At 49.3% G+C, this 27966-nt stretch overlaps 1 protein-coding gene across 2 annotated transcripts in view; it reads left to right on the top strand.

Annotated features, from left to right (window-relative positions):
- Rpp14a (Ribonuclease P/MRP subunit p14 a) overlaps positions 1-27966 on the top strand; it is a 165627-nt gene that overhangs the window by 52882 nt on the left and 84779 nt on the right. For both annotated transcript variants that reach the window (XM_068362389.1, XM_068362390.1), the window contains exon 2: positions 4912-5005. In XM_068362389.1, coding sequence (XP_068218490.1) covers positions 4956-5005 — 50 coding nt within the window. In that variant the 5' untranslated portion in view covers positions 4912-4955. The remainder of the gene's footprint in view (positions 1-4911; positions 5006-27966) is intronic.

The following is a 27966-nucleotide window of genomic DNA, read 5'->3' on the forward strand; positions in this document are numbered from 1 at the left end:
CGTTGGGTTGTGATCAGCATTCGGACACTAGACAGTTCGGGTGCTACCTCTGGCCATAGTCCGCAAACCACTACAGCGTCAACAATCTCCCATGCGATAGATCCGTAAGGTGCTGTCCCTTTGGGTCGATGTCCACACCATGTTGGAGAATTTCAGACTAGGGGTAAGACCACAGGTCTTCATGTGCATGCTTGACCTAAAGGACTCGTACTTCCAGGGCCAAACCATACATCTTCTAGGAAGTATCAGCAATTCAGTCTGGACAAACAGGAAACACTGTTCAGGGCACTGTGCTTCGGTCTTTCCACAGCACCCATCCTGGGCACACAGGATCGGCTTCCATCGTCCACACCATGTTGGAGAATTTCAGACTAGGGGTAAGACCACAGGTCTTCATGTGCATGCTTGACCTAAAGGACTCATACTTCCATGGCCAAACCATACATCTTCTAGCAATTCAGTCTGCACAAACAGGAAACACCGTTCAGGGCACTGTGCTTCGGTCTTTCCACAGCACCCATCCTGGGCACACAGGATCGGCTTCCATCTCCTCCATTTTCTGGGCAACTGACTGAAACCAGCAGACTCAGTGGCAACCTTGCATTAGCACTGGAACTTCTGAAGTCTTATTACCAAGATTGGGTGATCATGGTAAACCTTTGGAAATTTTCCCTACTTCCCTCTCAGAAGACTGGTATATCTGGGAATGACTCTAGACACCAATCTCTATAAAAAAAACCTTCTAATCAAAGACAGGATAGCAAGGCTTAGGAAGGTTACAAGACCCTTTCTCAAGATGAAAAGAACTCCAAACCCACAGTGACTATTTCTCCTCGGACACCTATCATCCCTGTCCTGTCTAGTTCTCAATGGCCGCCTCAGGATTCGCTCTCCCCAGTGGCAGCTTGAGTCCAATTGGAATCAGGCCTTTGATTCCCTGGACATAATGATCCCCATGGACCAGAAGCTTGGATGAACCTCAAGGGATGGGTGTCAGTCAAGAATCTACGGAGTGGTGTAACCTTCTCATCCTTCCCCACCCTTCGCACTTGATGCTGTGCTTAGACACATTAAAAGAAGGGAGGAGGGACCATAGGGCTGCACCACATGACCTCAGACCTCTGGACAGAGTCTGAAAGTACCTTCACTTAAATCTCTTAAGAGATGAAGGCCAACTTTCCGGTCCTTCAACAGCCTCATCAGTTCCTTAAGGGCCACTTAGTGGTGTGATAAGCAACAACTCCACATAGGGGTTCATATCAACAAGCAAGAAGGAACTTGCTCACAGCCTCTTCCCATCTAACAGTATACTGTAAATACTAAGAATGGTCGAAGTTCGCTCGGTACCTCTATCAGCCCGCTTCATTCCAGACTAGTGGAATGTGCTCACCGACAATCTGTGCAGAGCATCTCAGATAAGGTGTGCCGAATGGTCATAGGATCACCTTGTAGCCCACAAAGTCCCGACTTTACGGGGTTCTCTAACTATGGATTTATTCACAACTCACCTGAACCTCAGACTTCTGCTGCTCCCCAGTCCTAGACCCCAAGGCTCTCTGGCAAGAAGCATGCCAACAACGGTGGGTATAACAACAACGTTTACATCTCGTCCCTGTTATTGTCTGAAGAGAAGGGTACGCAACAAGGCCAGAACTTTTCCCAAACCTTCTACAGCTCCTGATAAAGCCTCTAAGAGAACCCTCTCCACATCACAGACAACCACATTTCGTCATTACCTCGAGCTATAACTTCAGTATGATTGTACACCTGGAGACTACCCAGTACCTCCTCTCTCAGAGAGGCTATTCGCAATAAATTGCAAAGAGGTTGTCTGGATATCTGAGGAATTCCTCAGCATCAGTCTACCAAGCAAAGTATAACATCTGTGGTTGGTGTCATGGGAAAGCGTATCTATCCACTCAATACCTCTATTACAGTAATAGCAGATTTTGGGTATATGCAAGAGGAAAAGACCCCCTTTTCAGTTTCAGCAGGTAAAGACAATCACTCAACCTTGAGCCTCGCCTTCAAACTGAAAGGAAGGGCATTCCCTCATCGCTAGATCTTTCCTAACTCGTGCTGACTTACAAACTTGACTTTTCCCAGTCGAAAGTGAGACCTCCCTCTCAGAATAGGGTTCGGGTTCTCCAGTCTCTAAGGAGACCTCCTTACGTTCCACTGCACCAGGCAACAAATTTTCACCTAGTTTAGAAGACAGTGTTCCTACACAGTTTTGACAGCAGCCAAACAAGTCAAGGAACTTCATGGTCTCTCTTTCGACATCGCCCATTCATGAGAAGGGTGAAAGGCAACGTTCAGTTTCGTCCCTGAGTTTATTGCCAGATAGTCTCCAGAGGTGACGAATCCTAGACAACAAGTCTCTACTCAGTAACTGACGATCCAGATTATCTGTTTGAGGCTGTACCTCAAGAGAACGGCAACAGCCCACATGGGTGTCTTCTCTTGTCGTCAGCACTGAGAGAGACCAGAGGAGGATCACCAAATCATCATCTCTGCTGGATTCACAGTCATCAATTACACATTGAATCCAGATCCTTCTCCAACACGTCGATCCACGATGCCAGGGGTATAGCTATGCCCCTGGCCCTTCTAAGCAGATTACTCTGTGACGCAGGTTCTATAAGCAAGGGTGTGGATGCTCCAGGTGACTTTCACAACCTTTCTCCAGCAAGACGTAAGCCACAAGAACTCAGTACAATCTCTATTGGTCCTGTGGTGGCTGCACAACAGCTGGTTGTATACCTCAAGTTCTTTATTAGACAGGTAGCAGAAGGTTGAGGTCACTGTTACCCTGTTTTAGTCTGCATGAATGAAAAGTTTTGACTGGCTCTTATTCTTTTCTTCATCCTCCCCTCTCTTGGGGAAAGCAGCATCCTAGGTTCTCTGCATAAACTGACTTCAAACCATTGCAGGTAAACCATGCTCCCTCATGTACCTAGTACAGTATTAAGCTAGTACTGTTGTGTTCCCATACCCTGGCGAGGTGGTATTAGGAAAGTATTGGTTACAACAGTTTTTCCTACAAAAAGACTTGGAGTAACTACCCCGACAGTCACACTTCTAAATACCTCACACACAGCTTGTGTAGGCCGCGAACCTCTCATAGCAAGGTTTTAGCTAGGCTCCGGGACTCCTGATTTTGAGTACTAACATACTCAAATAAGGAACCTCTCGGTGAAGCCAAAAGCCAGATTGGCAGGGACGTCCACCCTCCCTAATAGGTGAGTCACCCGAAATTAAATAGTGTAGGTTTGTATTCCAGTTACGGAATTAATGATAAATTCGTAGATAATTTGTATTTTTCCCAACGATACAAACCTTAGCTATTTATACAAACTTGCCTGCCAGCCCTATCCCCCTTGAAGTCCTACCTCCAAGCAAAGTGAGCCAAATCACCGTTGTGTGAGCGAGAGCTGTAGCAAGCTAACCCCCCTACCCCAGCTAATTAGCGGTATGGGTAATTAACCCTCGCTAAATTTTAATGCATTGTCATTTCAGCTACACCAAAAGTATAGTAATACCTCATAATAAATAGCTAAGGTTTGTATCGTTAGGAAAAATACAAATTATCTACGAATTTGTCAAGTTAGCATTACTTAGAGTGTTAGTTGACCATTCATAGGCAATGAGCAGTGAGTTGGTAGGTTAGGAGTTAACTCACTATAAGACAGCAAGTATTCACGGATTCTCGCCTCTGTCTGTTACTTAACCCAGCTCATAAGCCGGGCTAATTATTATCATTAGTAGCTTGTAAATTCTGCAAAATGTGAACTTAGATTGCAGAATACAATAATCATAATTGCAACCTGCTGCAACATGAAATACTCAAGTTATGGAAATTGGACTGATTAGCATACATCAAAATAGAAAAAACGTGTTCTAGTTATACTATTCTAGTATTCACTATGTATCATACTAAAACTTACATAATAGTACCATAATAATGTACAACTAAAAAAGGTAAAAACTCTGACCCTTTTTTGAATTGGAAAACTATTCTATTATATATTCCATAATTTAAAAAAGGGGTTCTGGAATATATTTTCTACTTTGAATTTTGTACCATACTATAAGTTACACAATGGAACAATGATAATGGAGTTTTGAAGCATAAAACAGTTAGACTTTAAAAAATCTGGCCCTGGAAGGCAAGCAAGTAGCTACCCAGGTATCTACCCATACCAACCCTGCACAGGAGTAAGATGGCAAGGATACTTTGACTTTGAGGATTGACCCAATGGTGAAGAATCCCTCTTTGTTTTCTTCCTGCATCTACTAAGTCACTGTCATTGGGAAGGAAGTCGCTCCCTGCGCACGTTACTTGAAGACTCCTGCATACAGTCGTGCCCTCTGCACGCAGGACAAAGTACATGTGGATCAGTCCCCTTTGCATACATGAAGGTGCCGCATCGTCGACCTTCTCTGCCTCGGACAAATCTGAATTCTTAAAAGAATCCACACAGTTTTATACAAGAGAGAGGAAAAGTTCAAAATTTTAGGTCAGTTGGTTCTTTATGGTTTTTAAACCAAGTCAAGTGGGAGAGAACTGATAACATAATTTCTCTTCTGAGCTGAGTTAAAAAGTTGCTTGTGTTAGCTACTGCGTGTGAGTGGGGTGGTTTGTCTACCCCCCTAACCAGCGGAGGAGAGTAGCATCTCTAAATGTTTTATTGCTAGTTTCACCTATCATCGAAATATATCTCCATAGTACTGTAAAGACACCAGTTTCAATTTTCTCTTTTAAATGGTTTATGATTGCAAAAATATTTGAAATTTTTAGGCAGCATAAGTGACCATTTATTTGAACTCACCAGTTCTATTAAATTCATACTGTACTGTATTTTGTTTCATAAGATTTTAGTGGTGTTAATTTTACAATTTTCATTGCAGAAGCTTCTTTTCATATCATCTACAAGAATTTAAGAAATTTGAAAATGAACATGAAAGAATTGGAGTGCAGGCATTGGTATTTGGATATTGAGATGTAAGTATTTTGTCTGGTGTATAAATTTTACTTGTACTTTGTGGATACAATGTGAAACATTTATTTGTTCCGTAACTAAATACAAACCACGCTATGTACATGGGGTAATTACTTTGGTGCAGCCGATGACGAGCCATAAAGTTTTAACGAGGGTTTCCTGCCCCACCGCTAGTTAGCGGGGGGGTAGGGAGAGGTAGCTAGCTACCCCTCCACCCTCACACACACCGGTAATTAGTTCACTTTACTTTTGGCTCGGAGAGACGACAGACCTGTCAGCGCTCTCCTCTCTTTTGACTGCCATAATTTTTGTTTGCTTTTTCTTTCAGTGTTTGTGTGTGAAGTTGGCCTCTACTCTCCTTATGCGCACTTGCCCTGGACTTCACGACCGCCCTTGTGGGACCTTTATGTCGGCCGTAGAAACGGATCCTCACTCCTTATGCCCTCAGTGTAGGGGCCAAGGGTGTGATAGGTCTAATTTGTGCATTGAGTGTAGGGACTGGTCTACTTCCCAGCGGGAGAGGTTTGCCCGGCGATGTAAGAAGAAGGCTAAAAGGGATCTTTCTAAGCCTCGGAAGAGAGAAAATCCCAGGTCTTCTTCTTCCGCCGCCCATTCCTCCTCCGAAGCTCCCGCTCGGGCAGCCTCTTCCGAGAGGACGGCAAGTGGTAGCGTAGACCGTCATGTTGATGTCTTTAACCGATCCCGTGGTGAAGGAAAGGTCGTTACCTCCCATAGCGAGGCAGCTGCCCCTCCCCCCTCGGAGGAGGTCTTTGTTTCTAACAATGATCTTTTTCAGCTTTGGACTTCCTTGGGGCTCCAGGGTTCGCCCTCCAAGGAAGTCCTGTTTGACATGATCAAGCGGGGTGCGGCCGCCGAACAATCGTCAACTGTGGTTGACGTTGTTGTTTCGGAAACATCCCGTGGGTCTGTCCAAACTCCTGTTCCTGTGGCTGCGGTAGCTGAAGGCTCTGTCTCCCCCTCCGATCATACTTCAAGGGAGGAGCTTAGTCCTACGGTCTCTCCTCCCACTGAGACTCCCTCTCGGGGGAGTTCTCTGGTAGAGATGCCTCTTCGGAGGCCCCATGATGGTCAGCTTGCTGATCCCATGGCCCCTCGTGGGCGTATAAGGCGGAAGGCTCACCCTCCCCTTCGCCGTAGAGGTCTTCCTTCCCCCTTTAACCCTTTTACCCCCAAAGGACGTACTGGTACGTTTCACAAAAACCATCCCTTTACCCCCATGGACGTACCGGTACGTCCTTGCATAAAAAGTGCTATAAAAATTCTTTTTTTCATATTTTTGATAATTTTTTGAGAAAATTCAGGCATTTTCCGAGAATGAGACCAACCTGACCTCTCTATGACAAAAATTAAGGCTGTTAGAGCAATTTAAAAAAAATATACTGCAAAATGTGCTGAGAAAAAAATAACCCCCTGAGGGTTAAGGGTTGGAAATTTCCAAATAGGGTTAAAGGGGTTAGGAGTGCCTCTTCGGCTCGTCGTCCCCACAGTCCTCTGCGGTGGAGACGACTCGCCGATCTCCTGTCCTGCCAGCTACCACCCTAGACCTCTCCGGGGATCGTTCGCGATCCCCTTCGGAGGATGGTCGTCCTTCGGGACAAGGGTCTCCTCGACCTTCTACATCCAAGGCTGCTGACGCGCTTTACACACCTCCTGAGTCTGCCACTGCGCAGTCTCCAGGCCCTTCGGGGTCTCAGGGACTTGAGCGCAAAACTGCGCCTCTCGCCCCTAAGCGTAAGGCTCCGCCTGCGCCCCCTGCTGTTGTTACTGATGTCACTGATAAAGCGCTTCGGCGTTCGCGCCACTGTTCCTGTTACGCGCCAGGGTTCCCCTGCGCGCCCATGCCCATCGGCAGCTGTTCCTGATGTAGCGTGCAAGCGCCCAACTGCGCAGACGCGCCCTGCTGTAGCGCCGCCTCGCTCACCTGCGCACATGCGGCCAGTTCCTGTTAAGGCGCCTACGCGTCCACCGTTGCCAGCGCTTCCGCGACCCCAGTTCCTGTTACATCGCACGCTGTCCTTAAGGTTCTGGAGTTGGCGCACAGGCGCCTACAGGTCCCTGCGGACTCGTCGCGCCCCACGGGGGAGAGACGCGATACGCGTCCCCGCTCGATTCCAGCTCCAGCGCTCACGCGCTCCCCAACGCGCCCATGTGTCGCCTTGGATTCATCGCGCTCACCGAAAGAGGTTCGCGATGAACGCGCGCAGTTCCTGTACCAGCGCCCACACGCTCCCCAATGTGATCACGTGTCGCGCCGACTCAGCGCATTGCTCCAGAGGTGGCCAAGTCAGCGCACAGGCGCTTACGGCCTCCTCTGGAACCGCACGAGTCTGCTGCCGACACAATCGCGCGCGACGCTCATCCAACACGTCCTGTTCTAGCTACGCGCCCTGTGCCTGTGTTCAAGGCAACCGTGGGTACCCCAGAACACCCTCGCGCTGTTCGCAGCATGCGATCTCCTAAGCAGCGAACTCCGGTGCGACCTCTTCCTGATGTGCGCTATGCGCGCCCACAATCGCCAGCGCATCTAGCACCCTCACAGGCGAATAGACCGGTCCTTCCCGACCGTTGCCCACAGGTCTCTCGCGACCCTGCTACATCGCTATCGCCCTTTCGGCCGGTTTTCCCAGACACGTGCACAGGCACCCCTGTCATCTCGCACCCTTCAAGGTCACACCAGGTCGCTGCGAGCCCACGCGTTCGGCCAGTTCCTGATCCAGTTCCTGATTGCCATACGCCTACACCGTCACCTACGCGCGCTCGCGGCCTTGTTCCGGCACGCGCTCACAGGTCGCCAGTACGTGACCGCGCCATCGATCCACCTGCGCACCATCGCTCCCTCGCGCCTGCCCCCGCCCACGCGGGTGCGCGCGCGATTTGGCACGTACACGCGATTTACCAGTATCGCGCTACTCTTCCGCGCGCGACCCTGTTCCGGGCCCGGTTCACGAGCCCCAGCGCGATCGCCGACAGGCGGATTCTTCCTTGTCGCGCTCCCCTCCCCGCAAGCGCAGACCAGCGCGCTCGCCAGAAGGGGAGCGCTCCCCGGGCAGGTCTAGGGATTCTTCTTTTCCAGCCCTGAAGGCAAACCCTCGTTCGTTGACTCCTCCTGGGGATACTTCGATCCCCTTCCCTCCAGGGGGAGTGTCTGACAGCGCCGCTGTCAGTCAACAGCCGTGGTTCGACACCCTCCTCAGAGTTCTCGTGCGGGCGATTAAGCCAGCCCTCTCTGATTCGGGTCGCGAATCAGCGGCAGTTTCCTCCCCCCTGAAGAGGAAGAGAGGAATCTCTCCCATGGATCCTCCTTCGAGGTCAAGGCTGTCCCCTCGCAGATCCTTAAGCAAGGCTCCTACTCCACCTCAGACCTTCTTGCCCTCCCCTGCGGAGGAGGAGTACCCCTCCTCAGGGGAGTTGGTCGAACAGGAGGAGTTCTTTATCCCACAAATGGAGGAAGTTCCTCCTCTTTCCGAGAGGTCTCCTCGTCCTGAGGTGGAGAAGGACCTGCCTCCTTTGCTTTTAGAGTCCTGTATCCCGCCCAGGAGGGAACCTAAGGACTCTAAGACGGTTCCCAAATCGTCAGCCAGGATCAGGCAGGAGCGGCCTAGGGCGGTCGAGGATGCCCATGTGTCCCCCCAGGAAGAGCCCTTGGGGACAGGAGACTTTGCTGCAAGTCCATCGGGAGGCGAGCACCAGGAGTCAGAACATGCGTTCTGGCAAATCCTGACCCTCATGAGGAGTCTAAACGGGATCCCAGACCCTGAGGTCCCACCTCGTGATGGGAAGGACACGGTTCTGGATCGCATCTATGGCACTCAAAAACCCTCTTGGGCCAGTGCAGCTTTGCCCTGGTCTCAGGGGATGAAGAGTGCCAGAGCTTGCCTCCTCCAGCAGATCAAGTGCCGGGTATAAGCTCCTCCCTCCTCCTCGAGTCCATCAGAGGAGGTATTTCGAGATCCTCGAAGAGTCTTCACTGAGTCTTCCCCTACACCACTCCGTGGAAGAACTCACTGGGGGAGTCCCTCTTGAGAGACTCTCCAACCGGCACGTGTCCTTCTCGGCCACTGAGATCCAGAGTCAGGTGAAGGTCATCAAGTGCGCCATGCAGGCCGCTTCATGGCTAGACATCTGGCTGGGGTCTCTGGGCATCCTGGTGTGGTCCGAGGACCTCTCTAAGGAAAGCACCAGGAAAGCGCTGGAGACCTTCCTCCTCTCGGGCACTCGGACCATCGAGTTCCTGTCCCACCAGGTCTCGAGCTTGTGGGCCAACACGATCCTCAAGCGTCAGGACTCGGTGGCCGAGAGGTTTCACCATAAGGTTCCCAGCGCCGAGACTAGTAGGCAGACACTCCTCCGTTCTCGGTAAGAGCCTGTTCAAGCCTAAGGACGTGGAGCTGCCGAGAGGTGGAGGAAGTCCAATTAGGATTCCGTCATCCATAGGGCCCTGACATTGAGACACTACAAGCCTCCGGCAGTACAACAACCCCGCCCTGCCAAGGACACGAAAAAGACAACCGTAGCAGCGAAGCCCAAGGTGTCTAAGCCCTTTCCTGCCAAGGGCAGGAGGGGCAAGAAGTCCTCCAGGGGAGGCAAGAACCCTAGAGGTACCGGCCGAGGCCGGAAACGCTAGGGGTGGCAATCCCCCTGCATGTCCACCAGTGGGGGGATGCCTTCAGAGTTGCGCAGCAAGGTGGCAGCAACTCTGGGCGGATACCTGGACGATCTCTGTGATCTCTCAAGGGTATCGCGTCCCGTTCACGGCATCTCTACCTCCCCTGACAGCAAATCCAGTGTCGTTGAGCTCTCTTGCCATGGGGTCGGCGAAAGGACAGGCCCTCCGGGCCGAAGTCCAGACCATGTTGGAGAAGGACTCTCTCCAGGAGGTCGTGGACGAGTCCCCAGGCTTCTACAGTCGACTCTTTCTTGTGAAAAAGGCGTCTGGAGGCTGGAGACCAGTCATCGACCTCTCGACCCTGAACGGGTTTGTCAAGTAGACTCCGTTCAGCATGGAGACGGCAGACACGGTCAGGCTTGCAGTGAGACCGCGAGACTTCATGTGCACACTGAACCTGAAGGATGCGTACCTCCAGATCCCAATCCATCCGTCTTCAAGGAAGTACCTCAGATTTTGCCTAGACCACAAGATCTACCAGTTCAAGGTGTTGTATTTTGGTCTCTCCACAGCACCTCATGTGTTCACCAGAGTCTTCACCATCATCTCTTCTTGGGCTCACAGGTTCGGCATCCGTCTCGTTCGTTACCTGGATGACTGGCTGATCCTGGCAGACTCGCAGGCATCCCTTCATGGCCACCGAGACAAGCTCCTCGAGGTTTGCCGGGATCTGGGGATCGTGGTAAACCTCGAGAAGTCCTCTCTGCAGCCCTCTCAGAAACTGGTATATCTAGGCATGATCATAGACACCAATCTCCACAAAGCCTTCCCATCAGATGAAAGGATAGCAAGGCTGAGGAAGGTTGCTAAGCCTTTCCTCACTCGAAAAGAGCTCCCAGCCCAATTGTGGCTTCGTCTCCTCGGCCACCTCTCCTCTCTAACCCGTCTCGTCCCCAACAGTCGCCTCAGGATGCGATCCCTTCAGTGGCGACTGAAGTCTCGGTGGAGTCAAGGACTTGACTCCCCGGACATCCTGATTCCCATGGGATCTGTGGAACGAGCGGACCTCGAGTGGTGGGTGGCAGACGAGAACCTACGAAAGGGAGTGGATCTTCTCGTCTCTTCCCCGGATTTGATGCTGTTTTCGGACGCATCAAACAAGGGGTGGGCGCCCACGTTCTGAACCACAAGGCCTCAGGCCTGTGGTCAGAATCAGAAAAGTACCTTCACATAAACCTGCTAGAGATGAAGGCCTTTTTCCTGGGCCTTCAAAAGTTCCACCAAGTCCTGGCGAGCCACTCCGTAGTGGTGATGAGCGACAACACCACGGTGGTGGCTTAAATCAACAAGCAGGGAGGTACATTTTTAAATATTTAACTTAGCCGGTGAATATATAATAGCTGCAACTCTGTTGCTCGACAGACACATACAGTAAAAAACTCGCCAGCGATCGCTATACAGGTTGCGGGTGTGCCCACCAGCGCCACCTGTCGGCCAGATACCACTCTCGATGTAAACAAAGACTCAATTTCTTCTCTGTCGACGTGTCGACAAGACCTACTTTACTCGCTGTTGAACCTGGAGTTTTTCCCATCATATTTGGTGAAGTACTTTAATTTGGTTTGAGCTTTCGCAGTACAGGTGTTTTTCTTCAAATAAATCCTTGAACTCTTTTTTGGATCGGATTAATTGTTGATGATTTAGATCGTTTTTTGGAATTTTCCCTTGACTAATTCAAAATGGCTGACCCTTCACAAGTTCCCAAGTTCAGAAAATGTAATGCTAGGGACTGTCATAGGCGTCTTCCAAAGGCTTCTCTCGACCCTCACACTGTTTGTTCCAATTGTCGGGGTAAAACCTGTCAATTGGAAGATCGGTGTGAGGAATGCGTGGGCCTTTCGGAATTCGATTTTATCGAATTTGATAAATATACACGCAGACTAGAGAGAGATAGGGTAAGGAGAAGTTCTTCTAGGTCAGTAGATTTTTCCTCTCCACATGCCCCTGAACCTAATCCTTCCCCTGTAGTGGTTGTTCCTAACCCCCCTCCTAGCACTCAGGAACCGTCGATGCAAGACATGATGCGTGCTATTCATGCCTTGGGGGAGAGAGTTGAGGCCTTAGCAAGTGACCGAAATCAACTCATGGCGGACATAAAGGAACTAAAGTGCCAAAGTGCCGCGGCGGAAAGTGTTAAAGTGCCTAGTGTTTCTCAAAGTGTTGTGAACAGTGTTGCGCTCGAGGGTTCGTCTGTTCGTGCCTGTCGTCCACCTAGTCCGGGACCTCTTGCAAGCTCCCAAGCCCAGGGGAGAAGCAATGTCGTACGACTCATGGGTTCGAGAGGCCTTGATCAGCGAACAGACGTTCCCTATATGGTATCAGGCGTATCTCTCCAAGATCGCCCCTACCAACGTAAGACGAGAGAGCCCATTTTTACCTCGTCGTCCGAAGGTGTTTCTCGTAAGAAACCTTGGACCAAGGTCTCCAGACCTTTAAAGCGTAAGTCGGTCCCTTCAGGACAAGTCCAACGTCCCGGTTGTAGCCACTGGGACAGTTCGGACCCGTTGCCGTCATCTGATGACTGCTCGCCGCCTAAGAGAGGCAAAGTTGTGCCGTCTCAGTCGCTCACCCCGTCTGTTACCGCACCTGCTTCCGTAGACCCTAAATGGGTGTTACTGCAAGACATGCAGTCCAAGCTTGCGTCCTTGATGGAGGACTACAATGCGGAGAAGGTTTCCGTTGAACCTACTGGCCATCAACCATCCAAGCGGTCTGTTGTGCGTCCTGTTGACGTTGAGGTAGCTTTCTCGCGTCAACCAGTTGGGGTAGTACCTCCACCGATGCGACCCAGTGTGGATTTCCAGCCGCACGTTGACGTTAGGCAACGCACTGATGTGATTGGTGACGTTCAGGACGTTCATCAACCATCAGAGTTGACTTGTTTTGACGCGGTGCGTCAACCTCCGCAACCCGGTATGGTGTTGACTGCACAACCCAGACGGTCTAAACAGTCTCGGGTGGACGCTGTGCGTCCTCGCGCACCTGTGGTTGTTGACAGTTCCCAGACTGTTCAGCAGTTCCAGGACGCTGCGTCCGGCTCCGTCACGTATGCACCAGTGCGACCGGACTCTGCGAGTCAAACGTTGCCCACACCTTTGCCGTTTTCTCATCAGTTATCGGATGAGGAACTGTCAGATGTTGACGTTGCTGAACCACATCCTGAGGATCAACCTTCAGAGCTTGATGAGCCTAAAGCAGTTCAACCATCCTTGGACTTTAGAAAAGTCATGGCTGTGTTTAAAGAGTTGTTCCCTGACCACTTTATTTCTGTGGCTCCTCGTTCGCCGCCGTCAGAGTTTGTCTTATGCGTTCCTACTACCATGCCTGCCTTTACTAAACTCGTTCTCTCTCGCTCATCCAAGAGAGCTTTACGGCTGTTAGGCGATTGGTTAGAGACCAAGGAGTTTAGGGAAGACAGCATTTGCCTTCCCCCATCTAAACTCTCGTCTAGATCGAGCGTCTGGTATGCCACGGGAGAAGTTCTCGGCTTGGGAGTTCCTGCCTCTGCCCAGGGAGACTTCTCAAGTCTTGTAGACTCTCCCCGCCGCCTTGCCATGAGACGCTCGAAGATTTGTTGGTCACCCTCGGACCTGGACCACCTTCTTAAAGGTATATTTAGGGCGTTCGAAGTCTTTGACTTCCTAGACTGGTGTTTAGGAGCCCTGAGTAGGAAAATCTCTTCTGCTGATAAGGATGTTTCCTTACTCATTATGTCCTGCATGGACAAGGCCGTCCGTGATGGGTCCAACGAACTTGCCGCTTCATTCACGTCCGGAGTCCTGAAGAAACGAGAGTCTCTATGCTCTTTCCTGTCTGCTGGAGTGACGCCATGCCAAAGATCTGAGTTACTCTTTGCGCCCTTGTCCAAGTGCCTGTTTCCTGAAGTCTTGGTTAAGGAAATTGCCTTGTCTTTAGTGCAGAAGGACACCCACGATCTAGTTGTGTCCTCGGCTCGCAAAGCTCCCCCTTTGCCTGCATTGTCTGCTAGACCTAGGATAGACACTCCAGCGTCTCGGTTTTTCCCGCCCTTTCGTGGCAGAGCCTCCAGCAGGGGAGGTGCTCGTGCCGAAGGGAAGAGAGGGAAGAGAAAAGGATCCAAGTCCTCTAAGGGCAGAGTCTGACTGCCCGCAACTTCAGACAGCAGTAGGTGCCAGACTCAAGAACTTCTGGCACTCCTGGGAGAAGAGAGGCGCAGATCAACAATCTGTGAGGTTGCTCAGAGAGGGGTACAAAATCCCTTTTGTACGCAAACCCGCTCTAGCGACGTCCCCCATCGATCTCTCTCCCAGGTACAGAGAGGAAGAAAAGAGACAAGCCCTGAAACTGGAAGTGTCTCTTTTGCTAGAGAAGGGAGCGGTGGTCAAAGTCTCGGACCTTCAATCACCGGGGTTTTACAACCGTCTCTTCCTAGTATCAAAGAAGACAGGAGGTTGGAGACCGGTGCTAGACGTCAGTGCTCTGAATGTCTTTGTCACAAAGACGAAGTTTACCATGGAGACCACAAAGTCAGTCCTAGCAGCGGTCAGGAAGGAAGACTGGATAGTCTCTCTAGACCTAAGGGACGCCTACTTCCACATCCCCATTCACTCAGACTCCCAACCCTTTCTGAGATTCGTCTTCGAAGATGTGGTGTACCAGTTTTGGGCCCTGTGCTTTGGCCTAAGCACAGCTCCTCTCGTGTTTACGAGGCTTATGAGGAATGTGGCAAAATTCCTCCACTTATCGGACATCCGAGCCTCCCTTTATTTGGACGACTGGCTTCTCAGAGCCTCTTCCAATCGTCGCTGTCTGAAGGATCTCAATTGGACTCTAGATCTGACCAAGGAATTGGGACTCCTAGTCAATTTGGAAAAGTCACAGCTGGTCCCATCCCAAACTATTCTGTATTTAGGGATGGAGATTCACAGTCAAGTTTTTCGGGCTTTTCCGTCGGCCCCCAGAATAGATCAAGCCCTGCTCTCCATCCAGAAGATGCTGAAGAAAGAACGCTGCTCAGTCAGGCTGTGGATGAGTCTGGTAGGGACGCTGTCATCCCTGGAGCAATTTGTCTCGCTAGGAAGGCTACACCTCCGTCCTCTTCAATTCCATCTGGCTTTTCACTGGAAAAAGGACAAGACGCTAGAGGCGGTCTCGATCCCGATTTCCGAAAAGATAAAGTCTTGTCTGACTTGGTGGAAGGACAATATCAGCCTACGAGAGGGTCTTCCCCTGGCAGTTCAGATACCCAACCACGTTCTCTTCTCGGACGCATCGGACTTGGGCTGGGGCGCGACGCTGGACGGTCGGGAATGCTCAGGTCTGTGGAACTCGAGTCAGAGGAGCATGCATATCAACAGCAAGGAGCTTTTGGCGGTTCATCTGGCCTTGATAAGCTTCGAGAATCTCCTTCGAGGCAAAGTGGTGGAGGTAAACTCGGACAACACCACGGCCTTGGCGTACATTTCCAAACAGGGAGGTACCCACTCACTGACGTTGTACGAGATCGCAAGGGACCTGCTCATCTGGTCAAAAGATCGAGGCATCTCCCTAGTAACGAGGTTCATCCAGGGCGACTTGAACGTCCTAGCAGATTGTCTCAGTCGGAAAGGTCAAGTAATTCCAACCGAATGGACCCTCCACAAGGATGTGTGCAAGAGACTTTGGGCGACTTGGGGTCAACCCACCATAGATCTCTTTGCAACCTCGCTGACCAAGAGGCTTCCAATCTATTGCTCTCCAGTCCCGGACCCAGCAGCAATACATATAGATGCCTTCCTCCTAGATTGGTCACATCTGGATCTTTACGCATTCCCACCATTCAAGATTGCCAACAAGGTACTGCAGAAATTCGCCTCTCACGAAGGGACAAGGTTGACGTTAGTTGCTCCCCTCTGGCCCGCGAGAGAATGGTTCACCGAGGTACTTCGATGGCTAGTAGACGTTCCCAGAAGTCTTCCTCTAAGAGTAGACCTTCTTCGTCAGCCACACGTAAAGAAGGTACACCAAAGCCTCCACGCTCTTCGTCTGACTGCCTTCAGACTATCGAAAGACTCTCGAGAGCTAGAGGCTTTTCGAAGGAGGCAGCCAGTGCGATTGCTAGAGCAAGGAGAGCGTCTACCATTAGAGTCTACCAATCGAAGTGGGAAGTCTTCCGAGACTGGTGCAAGTCAGTTTCCGTATCCTCGACCAGTACCTCTGTAGCCCAAATAGCTGATTTTCTCTTATACCTGAGAAAAGGACGATCCCTTTCAGCTCCCACTATCAAGGGCTACAGAAGCATGTTGGCCTCGGTCTTCCGGCATAGAGGCTTATATCTGCAAGACCTCCTTAGTCTTTCGAGACCTCTAAGGAGCGTCGTTTGGCTACTCCTGGGTGGAATTTAGACGTGGTCCTAAGATTCCTCATGTCAGACAGGTTTGAGCCTTTACAGTCAGCCTCCCTGAAAGATCTCACTCTTAAGACTCTTTTCCTGGTATGCTTAGCCTCGGCTAAAAGAGTCAGTGAGATTCATGACTTCAGCAAGAACATCGGGTTTTCGTCAGAAAAAGCTACTTGTTCTCTGCAACTTGGTTTCCTAGCCAAAAATGAGCTACATTCTCGTCCTTGGCCTAAATCTTTCGATATTCCTAGCTTATTGGAGATCGTAGGCAATGAACTAGAAAGAGTCTTATGCCCTGTTAGAGCTCTTAAGTTCTACTTAGCTCGTACTAAACCTTTACGAGGCCAATCTGAAGCTTTATGGTGTTCGGTTAAGAAACCATCCTTGCCTATGTCAAAGAATGCTTTGTCATATTTTATCAGATTGTTAATACGAGAAGCTCATTCACACTTTAGTGAGGAAGACCGATCTTTGCTTAAGGTTAAGACGCACGAGGTTAGAGCTGTAGCAACTTCCGTGGCCTTTAAGCAAAATAGATCTCTGCAAAGTATCATGGACGCAACCTATTGGACAAGCAAGTCAGTGTTCGCGTCATTTTACTTGAAAGATGTCCAGTCTCTTTACGAGAACTGCTACACACTGGGACCATTCGTAGCAGCGAGTGCAGTAGTGGGTGAGGGCTCAACCACTACAATTCCCTAATTCCATATCCTTTTAATCTTTCTCTTGAAATGTTTTAATGTTGTTTTTATGGGTTGTCCGGAAGGCTAAGAAGCCTTTCGCATCCTGGTTGATTTGGCGGGTGGTCAAAGTCATTTCTTGAGAGCGCCCAGATTAGGGGTTTGATGAGGTCCTGTTGTATGGGTTGCAGCCCTTGATACTTCAGCTCCTGGGGGTCTGTCAGCATCCTAAGAGGATCGCTGGGCTCCGTAAGGAAGACGTACTTACAAGGCAGAGTAATCGTCCAAGTCGACTTCCTTTGGTTTTGTTATATTGATAACTGTCAAAATGAAATAAAAAACTCTTAGCTTATACAATGTAAACATATTTAACTCTGGTCTCTACCCACCATCCTGGGTGTGAATCAGCTATTATATATTCACCGGCTAAGTTAAATATTTAAAAATGATATTTTAATTATAAAATAAATTTTTGAATATACTTACCCGGTGAATATATAAATTTTTGGGCTCAAGCCATGTCGTCCTGATGGAAGTTCCTATAGGGTAGCTTCCTAGGGTATATTACAACTACGGCGATATTCCCAGAGAATTTACCTTAAGGTACCAGAATTCCAACTCCTGGAGCGAGTATCCCTCGTGAAAGGGATATCGCGACATATCAGAGGACGTATTCTTGACACGCCACATGGCAATCTGCATCCTGGACAGAGATTTCGTCTCGTAGGAGGGATTGGCAAGAAACGAATTCGGGAAAGAAAAAGGGGAGTCGCTCCCAAGGCTTCCCTATCCTCCGATTCGTATGCGTGCCTGGCGCCAATCCTGGCGCCATCTGTATTCCTTTTTGCGTAGCTTAACAACTCGGTGTTTTTTCCTGTGTTTCTCGCAAATCTTGGATTTATTCTACTTTTTCATGGCTTCTCCGTCTTCGACGGCCTCTGATAAGTTGAGTATAATGTCTTTTATGTATAAATGTAGGCTCTTGGTAAAATTTTGAGTGATTAATAGGATTAATCTTTGATACAAGAGCCGTAGCCTACCAGAGGCGTCCTGGACGCTGTCGCTCGCTAGGTATAAGTTTAGTTAGTCAGAGCGACATTCTTGGTTGTTTTGCTTTAATAAATTTTAGCTATTTAGCATTACATAGGATTTCCTTTCGTGCTTAGTATTAATTTGGCGAAGTATTCGCCATTCTGGCCTACGCTAGGCCATGTAGCCTAGTCGTTTGGTCCTAGTACTTCATGCATGATTTTGGTTTTTCCGAGTGTAATAAAAATTTTATTGAAGCTTTAGGCTATGTTTTATACATTTAAGACTGTGTGGAATATTTCCAAGATAGTATACGAGTGAGTTTCGGTGATTTAGGTAATCGATTCTCTTGGTGCCTAGGCTAGTTGCTTATGGAGCCTTAGTATACTTTATCATACTCCCCGGTTGGTTTCTTTTCTTTGGAGAAGGTATGCAATCCCTTTCCCTCTGTTTAAGCCTTGGGCTTATCCCTAAGTGGTTTTTTCCGAATTTATTTTCGATAAAACTATACTGGGGTGTTACTGTACCTTCCTGTTCCTGTAGTATGGTTCAAAGAGGGACAGAACAACAGAGTTTCTTAGTCTGAGTCTGTGTTGTCTGGCTTGGGGCAGAGTCCCCCTCGCTGGCCTGACACAGACAAAGGGAGCTTAGCCCCCTTAGGTCACTACCGAAGGTTTGTGTGGATATGATTCCTTCTTTTGTGATCTACCAGACTAGTCCTTGTTGCTGTTCTCGGGGGAGGATAAGTTTCTTTCCCTGGGAGTAGCAACACCTTCCTTGCTTTGGTGCTCTGGGAGCTGGCAAGTATTGCTGGCCTTCCCCCTTAGATCTCCCTTAGGCTAAGATAAGTTTCTTGGCTGCGGGTGATCTGTCACTAAAGCAAGGTTGGTAGGACCCTCTTGTCCCTTCCCCCTCATTCTCCGTAATGGCCTAGCCATTACTGTACTGTACGTCGTTCTACATCTGGACCTAGTATAGGTTAGGATGTGGAATTGACTCAGCCCCTTGCCGGTCAGCAGAGCTGCCGGCCGGCAAGGGTCTTATGTTTTCGAGTGCTGCCCGGACCTCTCTTGGTCCCTCATCCATGCCTGCCTGTAGAGCCAGACGGCATTGGTCAGGAAGCCTGAATTAGTTTCTCCCCTTCCTTATATGCACTCTTTCAGTTGCCGGGCTTGGAGGTTGTGTACACTCTTATCCCGGCATCCATTCAATTTTTCTTCTAGTGCTGTACCCGACCCGGCTGCCGGCCTATGAGGCCGACAGCCGGGCAGGTGTAGTCCTCTGATTCTTTTGCTGCCGGCTGGCATCGGTCTTGTACCTTTGCCGGCCGGCTTATGTCAGCCCTTGTCTGCCGGTCACCAAGAGTGTGGCCGGCAGCTGGGTACTACCTTGTGTAGTTGCTGGCCGGCAGCCATTGCCGGCCGACATTGGCTGTTGCCGGCCAGCAGTCGCTGCTGGCCGGCACATGCATTTGAACCAGAGTGCTGCCGCCTTATAGCTGTTAAGTCCGGCACGTATCCCCCTATACTGTACTAGTATTCTTCAGTATAACATATACAGTAAGAAGAAAACTATGGTAAGGGTTTTGGTACAGCACTGTGTCTTCTAACACTATTGTGTTTTCTTGCACATCCCTTTGCTGTTGCCCTACAGATAGGAAAGTGAGTTCTTTCCTGTCTATTATCCAGGATTTTAAAATCATTGCTTAGGTGTGAGCTCCACCTGTTTCCTCTGGAAACCTTGCATTGGTTACTCTAGAAGAGATTAACCATTTGATTTTATTATCTGGAAGGCTGCATCAATGGGTTGTGAGGGAAACACAAGTGTGTGTGTCTTTCCTTTCTGAATTGTTATGCTATACTATGCATATCCAGTGATACATAGTTCACTTGATACTCATGGAAATTTCTTCTCTTTACAGAAGGACACTCCGAAGTGCGGAAGTGCTTTCTGCAACGTCCGCAGCAAGAACCTCTGCGGACATGAGTTTTGTAGGAGACACGCAGCATACGCTGTCTCCTAGGATGATCTCCGGTATTGGGACCCTCAGGTATGTACTGTGTGCACTAACCTGATTACTGAAACCTTTGATGGAGGAATCAAGGGATATAGCTAGGAAGAAGCTTCGTACCTGGGTAAGGGGCTTCCAAAAGAACACTTCTGGCCCTTATCTTCCAAGTGAGAAGATGAGGGCGTATCTTTTCCCTAAGGCATCAGCTGATGCAGTGATTCCCCAGCCTCAAGAGGAGATCCCCTAAGTTCAGATCCAGGTGGATGCTGTAGTCGCGGTCGCGATGCAAGACATCCAGTTAGATGACAGGATGTCTGATGTGGACGAGTGTCTGGAGGAAGACCTCCTGGCAGAAGCCCAGGATGAAGTTCAAGCCCTAGACGTTGTAGAGGTAGACGTCGACGAGGTGTCGGCTACTCCGATTCAGATTCCGGAGCCTATTCCCTCAACATTGGCCGGTCTCCCAGTAGAGCTGGGACAGGCCCTCTCTTCTATTGTTGGAATGATCCAACAAATGCAGAAGGAGAATCAGGAGAAGGCGGCTGCAATGGAACTGCGAATGCAGTGCCTTGCAGAATCACATGGGCCCCAGAAAAAGCTCAATGTGAAAGACCTTCCCTTGTGCTCAGATGCTAACCCATGGAGGTATGCTGAGCACATGCCGATGACGACTGGAAAGATCGTCATCTCGGATAAGCTGGGCTCAGTTCCCCTGGAGGAGGTGGAATTCTGGCCCAGCAAGGCATCATATCCGGACTGTTATGTCCGGCTGAGGAAGGAACCAGCTTCAAAGGAGGAGACAGAGCTGAAGGAGGTCATAGTGATGGACCATGCTAAGGCTCAAGCTCTACTTTCATCCTCGATGAAAGAGAGGGGCTTCTCTAACTCAAAGGTAGCCGCATTGAACAGGAAGCTCCCTTCCTTTGTGTCCTCGCCTACTAGAGCCTTCCCCTTTTTACAGAAAGGGTTTCTGGCTGTACTAAAAGCAGTCGAGGCCAGCAAGCCTTGCCCCTCCCTAGAGGAGTGTATACCCTTGTCGCTGGCCCTGCCTATGGACCACAAAGACTGGAAGGACGTCCATCTTACGTTCTCAGTTGGAAAGTTGGAGGCTGATATTGCCGGACGTCAGTTCGGCGAGGACCTCCCTAAGCTGTCTGACTTTCTTTTGCGAAGAGAGTTCGTTACAAAAGAAAGACTGACTGCCTCAATGTCTCTTCAGACTACTCTCGAGATGATGGCAAGTGACCCTAAGGTCCATGAAATGTTCATGGTAGGGGCCAAGACTCATCTGGCCACAGTGACGAAGGACCTTTATGGCTTCGTCAAGGCAAGGAGAGCTTGTAGGGAGTTCGTGTTTACCTCGGCTACGGTGAGGCACGAGCCAAGGAAACTAATCCCCTCCAACATTTGGGGAAAAGACCTTTTCCCTACCGACTTGGTCAAAGAAGTTGTTGATAAGGCCGCCTTGGAGAATAGAAACCTTCTCCAGAAGTGGGGCCTGTCTATCGAAAGAAAGTCTTCCCCGGATGAGGGTCCTCAACCAAAGAGGAAGACTATGAGGACTAGGCTACCGTCTCGGCCAGCCAAGCCTGTTAGACAGCAACAGCAACTGCAATTGCCATTGTCCCCAGTGTCCCAGATCGTGGCACAAACCCCGACCACTTTTCAGTGGGTACCCCAGGCCGTGTCGACACAGTCCACGGCATTCACCCCAGCGTTCGAAGGGCAGTCTACTTCCTTTCGAGCAAAGCCTAGAGGAGCAGCCTGAGGCTCGTCTAGACGCCCCTCAAGGGGAAGGGGATTCAGGGGTGGTCGTGGTCAGGAAGGCAAGACCTCAGGACGGCAGTCCAAGTGAGGTGATACCGGTAGGAGGGAGACTTCTGAAATTTCGGGATCGGTGGACCTTCGATCCCTGGGCCCACAGCCTACTCAAGAATGGACTGGGCGGGAGCTGGTACAGCACTCCACCCCCGTGCCTTTGATTTTTCCAACACTCCACCCCCGTTATGGAGGAGTACGTTCAAGAACTATTGGAGAAAAAAGGTGATCCGAAGGGTGAAGCCCATCAATTTCTAAGGGAGGCTGTTTTGTGTTCCCAAGAAAGACTCGGAAAAGCTCAGAGTCATTCTGGACTTGTCGCCACTCAACAAGTTCATAGTGAATTGCAAATTCAAAATGCTAACACTGCAACACATAAGGACCTTACTGCCCAAGAGGGCATATTTCGTCTCTATAGACTTGTCAGACGCCTATTGGCACATTCCAATTGGCCATCGACTCTCCCCCTACCTAGGGTTCAGGCTGCAACGAAGACTATACGCCTTCGGAGCCATGCCATTCGGGCTAAACATAGCCCCAAGGATTTTTACGAAGCTTGCGAGCGTAGCTCTCAAACAATTACGCCTAAAGGGAATTCAGGTAGTAGCCTACCTGAACGACTGGTTGGTGTGGGCAGCATCCGAGACAGAATGCTTGCAAGCTTCCAGTCAAGTGATCCAGTTCCTAGAGTACCTAGGCTTCAAGATCAACAGAAAAAAGTCTCGACTTTCTCTTTTGTCACACCGTTTCTCCATCCCGGCGAAGAAAAGGAAGGAGATAGCGGGTTCTGTCAAGAGACTTCTAGATTCCGAAAGGATATCAAGACGCGAGCAGGAGAGGGTACTGCACTCTCTCCAGTTTGCTTCGGTGACAGACCCACTGCTAAGAGCACAGCTAAAGGATGCAATCGGAGTTTGGAGAAGTTATGCATCAAACGCGCGAAGAGATCTGAGAAGACCAGCCGCTTCGGCTAAGTACTCTTCTCAGGCCTTGGTCCCAAGCCAGACATCTAAAGAAGTCGGTTCTTCTTCAGCCACCTCCCCCGTCGGTGACGATTCACTCAGACGCCTCGAAGGAGGGATGGGGAGGTCACTCTCATCGGAAAAAAGTCCACGGGACTTGGTCCAAGCTATTCAAGACCTTTCACATAAAACTTTCTAGAAGCTAGGGCAGTGCTCCTTACCTTAAAGAAAGTCTCCCCGCGTCACTTGATCCACATAAGGTTGGTGATGGACAGCGAGGTAGTTGTGAGATACTTGAATCGACAAGGATCGAGGTCACCACCTCTCAACCAGGTGATGTTGGCCATCTTCCGATTGGCGGAAAAGAAGAAATGGTACCTGTCGGCAGTTCACCTTCAAGGAGTCCGCAATGTGACAGCGGACGCTCTATCCAGGTTCACACCGATAGAGTCGGAATGGTCCTTAGACGCAGGATCATTCTCCTTCATTCTGAATCAGTCCCAGAACTGCAGATAGACCTCTTTGCGACGAAAGACAACAAGAAGTTGCCCCTGTGCGTGCCCCGTACGAGGACCCCTTAGCGGAAGCAGTGGACGCGATGTCCCTCGACTGGAACAGATGGTCCAAGATTTATCTGTTCCCTCTTCACAACCTTCTGTTGAGGGTCCTCAACAAACTGAGATCCTTCAAGGGGTAGCGGCAATAGTGGCCCACAAGTGGCCGAACAGCGTGTGGTTCCTCCTGGCATTGGAACTGTAGCTGAAGTTTGTACCGCTACCAGATCCAGTTCTGACCCAGCGAGTCCAGAAGTCAACTGTCTGCGCTTCATTACAGAAAACCCGGACCCTGCAGCTCATGATTTTCTCTCCCTAGCGGTGAGAAAGCGTTTCGGGATTTCGAAAGCCAGCATAGACTTCCTTGAGGAATATAAGTGCAAATTTACTAGAAGGCAATATGAGTCATCTTGGAGAAAGTGGGTGGCCTTTTGTCAAGGCGAAAAATCCGCAGGAGATCTTGACAGACTTCTGCTTATCTTTCTTCTCCACCTCCATGGTCAAGGATTGGCAGCTAACACGATTTCAGCGTGTAAGTCTGCTTTGACAAGACCCATTCTATATGCCTTCCAGGTCGACCTAGGTAACGAGATCTTTAATAAAGTCCCGAAAGCCTGTGCTAGGCTCAGACCTTCAGCACCTCCAAAGCTCATTTCATGGTCTTTAGACAAGTTCTTCATTTCGCTTCTCTGTTGAGCAATGAAGAATGTGCGTTAAAGGATTTGACACAAAAAGTTATTTTCCTATTTTGCACTCGCGTCCGGGGCCAGGGTTAGTGAGATTGTAGCCTCTCGAGAGAGGCAGGTCGTGTTCAGTTCCTGGTTGGGGGAGAACTGAACCTGTTTCCGGATCCTACGTTTCTCGCCAAGAATGAGTTACCCACCAACAGGTGGGGTCCCTGGAGAATCTGCCCTCTGAAAGAAGATGCATCTATATGTCCAGTAGAATGCCTAAAGGTCTATCTTCATAGAACTTCAGACTTCAAGGGTGGTCAACTATTCAGGGGAGAAACATCAGGCTCAAATTTATCTCTGAATCAACTCAGAGCGAAAATTCACATATTTTATTCGCAGAGCGGATCCTGACAGTACACCCGCAGGTCACGATCCGAGGAAAGTTGCCTCATCCTTAAATTTCTTTAATTGTATGGATTTTGAACATCTCCGTTCATACACTGGCTGGAAGTCTTCCAGAGTGTTCTTTCGCCACTATGCGAAGCAAGTAGAGGAACTAAAGAGATCTGTGGTAGCAGTGGGTCGCGGTGTTAACCCTACTGTTTAACTCTGCGAGGAACAGTGGTCTTAATTGGGACGATTAAGTCCAGGGTGAGTGTGTAGTTACATACTGTACTACAAACTAAGTGAGGGCACTGTGGTGCCCATGTAGACTGTTCCATTTCCGAAGGTGAACCTAGCATAAGTGCAGACATGTGTGCCGAGCGTTTCTAACGCTAATGTCATTGATTTGTAATACAGACTTTTATGACTTTGATACCTCGGTATCTTAAAAGTGGCATTTAATGTTTTTCTTTCAGACAAACAAGCTCTGTTTACTATCATACTTATGCTTAAAGTTTTGGGTTATCCTCTTCTTATGTATATATATATATATATATATATATATATATATATATATATATATATATATATATATATATATATATATATATATATATATACAGTATATATATATATATATATATATATATATATATATATATATATATATATATAATTGTGGTTAACCTGTCTATTTATTGCCTGTCAATAAACTGGTTCTTGAGAACCTTGCGTCTCCTTCACCTGTGTCAATTTATTGGTATAATTGAGCATTCATTCTAAGTACCTTATCTGGGATAATTCTAATAGAATTGTTCCTTTATGCAAGCTATGTTGCATTGGTTTTCCTCCTATACGGATATAAAACCTTTGTCCAATACAAGTATTGTGCGGAGAACTGGTCGATATTTCATATTGACGCAGTGGTTCTTTACAAACTATGCTTTACTTAATATAGGGTGAGACCACTATATTAGCTTGCCTGGTATTCATACATAGGTATATGTACTCTTCGAGACTTTTCCAGAGTCTAGTAGGACTCTTCCCTGTAGGGGGCAGGAAGCTCTAACATGGTTTATAGTTAGTTGAAAAGATGTATAACGGTAACATCTTAGGTCTCTAGGTCTAGTCGACCGGGAAAAATTACATCCGGGGAGTACGGCACGTTCTGAGAATCCACAGATACAGTAATGCTCTGGTACACTTCCATCAGGACGACATGGCTTGAGCCCAAAAAAACGGATTTTGAGCGAAGCGAAAAATTTATTTTTGGGTGAGATGGCCATGTCGTCCTGATGGACCCGCCCTTGCCTTTCCAAGAAAGAGCTGTAGGACCCCTCCCTACATACAGTATCTGTAGCACCTCGTGTACGCTACAAGGAATACAGATGGCGCCAGGCACACATACGAATCGGAGGATAGGGAAGCCTTGGGAGCAGCTCCCCTTTTTCTTTCCCGAATTCGTTTCTTGCCAATCCCTCCTACGAGACGAAATCTCTGTCCAGGATGCAGATTGCCATGTGGCGTGTCAAGAATACGTCCTCTGATATGTCGCGATATCCCTTTCATGAGGGATACTTGCTCCAGGAGTTGGAATTCTGGTATCTTAAGGTAAATTCTCTGGGAATATCGCCGTAGTTGTAATATACCCTAGGAAGCTACCCTATAGGAACTTCCATCAGGACGACATGGCCATCTCACCCAAAAATAGATTTTTCGCTTCGCTCAAAATCCGTTTAAACGACCCTCCCTTCCCTCCCCAATAGAGACGCAGTGGGATGAGAAGAAATTGAGTCTTTGTTTACATCGAGAGTGGTATCTGGCCGACAGTTGGAGCTGGTGGCACACCCCGCAACCTGTATAGTGATCGCTGGCGAGTTTTTTTACTGTATGTGTCTGTCGAGCAACAGAGTTGCAGCTATTATATATTCACCGGGTAAGTATATTCAAAAATTTATTTTATAATTAAAATATCATTTTTGGAACAGCTATCCCATCTTGCAGTAGAGATCCTGAGATGGTCCGAGGTCCCACTCGATTTCACTTGCGGCTCGCTTCATTCCAGGCAAGAGGAATGTGCTCGCCGACAGTCTGAGCAGAGCAACACAGATAGTGAGTACCGAGTGGTCTTTGGATCCTCAGGTAGCCAACAAAGTCTTGACTTTGTGGGGTTCCCCAACTGTGGACCTGTTCGCTACGGCGTTGAACACCAAACTTCCGCTGTACTGCTCCCTGGTCCCGGACCCCAAGGCCCTCTGGCAAAATGCCTTCCAACAACGGTGGGCCAACGTTGATGTGTACGCCTTTCCCCCGTTCTGTCTGATGAGGAGGGTTCTCAACAAGACCAGAACACCGGTCAATCTCTCGATGACCTTGATAGCTTCGCTATGGCATCATGCAGAGTGGTTTCTAGACCTTCTGCAGCTCCTCACGGAGATCCCGAGGGAACTCCCTCCACGTCACGAGCTACTCAAACAACCACACTCCAACATCTTTCACAAAGCCGTAGCTTCGCTTCGACTTCATGCCTGGAGACTATCCAGCATCTCCTCAAAGAGAGAGGATTTTCGCAACAAGTTGCGGAAAGGATGTCTGGCCATCTGCGCAGGTCATCCGCAGGAGTCTACCAGGCGAAGTGGCGAGTTTTCTGTGGTTGTTGTCGGGGAAGGGGTATCTCTCCCCTCGATGCCACTCTACCAGCAATAGCGGAGTTCCTTGTGTATCTGCGGGAAGAAATGCGCCTTTCAGTCTCGGCAGTGAAAGGCTATCGCTCAGCCTTAAGTCTTGCCTTCAGGCTCAAAGGAATGGACATTTCCTCCTCGCTGGAACTGTCCCTGCTCATACGGAGTTGCGAACTTACCTGCCCTCTGTCGGAAGTGAGACCTCCTCCTTGGCACGTGGTTCGAGTCCTCAGGTCTCTTAAGAGGCCTCCCTACGAAGCATTACGCCAGGCTTCTGATCGCCACCTTACCTGGAAGACGGTGTTCCTGCTAGCTTTGGCCTCGGCCAAGCGAGTCAGCGAACTGCATGGTCTCTCCTACGACGTCGCCCATTCAAGGGGATGGGGGGAAGGTAACGATCAGCTTCGTCCCCGAGTTTGTTGCTAAGACTCAGAACCCGGGAGTGCTGAACCCTAGGTTCGACTCCTTCCAGGTCTCGAGTCTTCGTTCTGAAACAGATAACCCAAACCATCTCCTACTGTGCCCAGTCAGGAGTCTGAGGTTGTATCTGAAAAGAACAGCTGCAGTCCGGCCCCAGGTGCGAGCCTTGTTTGTTACCACCGGGGCAACGAAAAAGAGGGTACCAGAAACACCATCTCGGCCTGGATCCGCAAGGTAATCCACCTGGCCATGAGTTCTGACCCTCCTCCATCACGGCGCCCTAGGGCGCATGATGTCAGGGGCGTGGCTACGTCCCTGGCCTTCAAGAAGAACTTGTCGGTGACGCAGGTCCTGCAAGCTGGGGTGTGAAAGCGTCAGACCACCTTCACGGCCCACTACCTGCAAGACGTGACACACAGGAGGCTCGATACGTTTTCTATCGGCCCTGTGGTGGCTGCACAAGAGCTGGTCTAACCTCAGGCTCCTAATGGGGCAAGTAGCAGAAGGTTGAGGGCATTGTTACCCGGTTTTAGTCTGTGTGAATGAAAAGATCTGTATGGCCCTTTTCTTTTCTTCATCTTCTCCTCCCTTGGAGAACAACAGCATCCTGGGTCCTTTGCACAGCTGACCTCGAATCTCTGCTGGTAAGCCATGCTTTCTTGTGTTCCTAGTATTAACTTGTAATACTGTCATGTCCCCATACCC

Source organism: Palaemon carinicauda, chromosome 39 (assembly GCF_036898095.1).
Source record: "Palaemon carinicauda isolate YSFRI2023 chromosome 39, ASM3689809v2, whole genome shotgun sequence".
Lineage (NCBI taxonomy): Eukaryota > Metazoa > Arthropoda > Malacostraca > Decapoda > Palaemonidae > Palaemon > Palaemon carinicauda.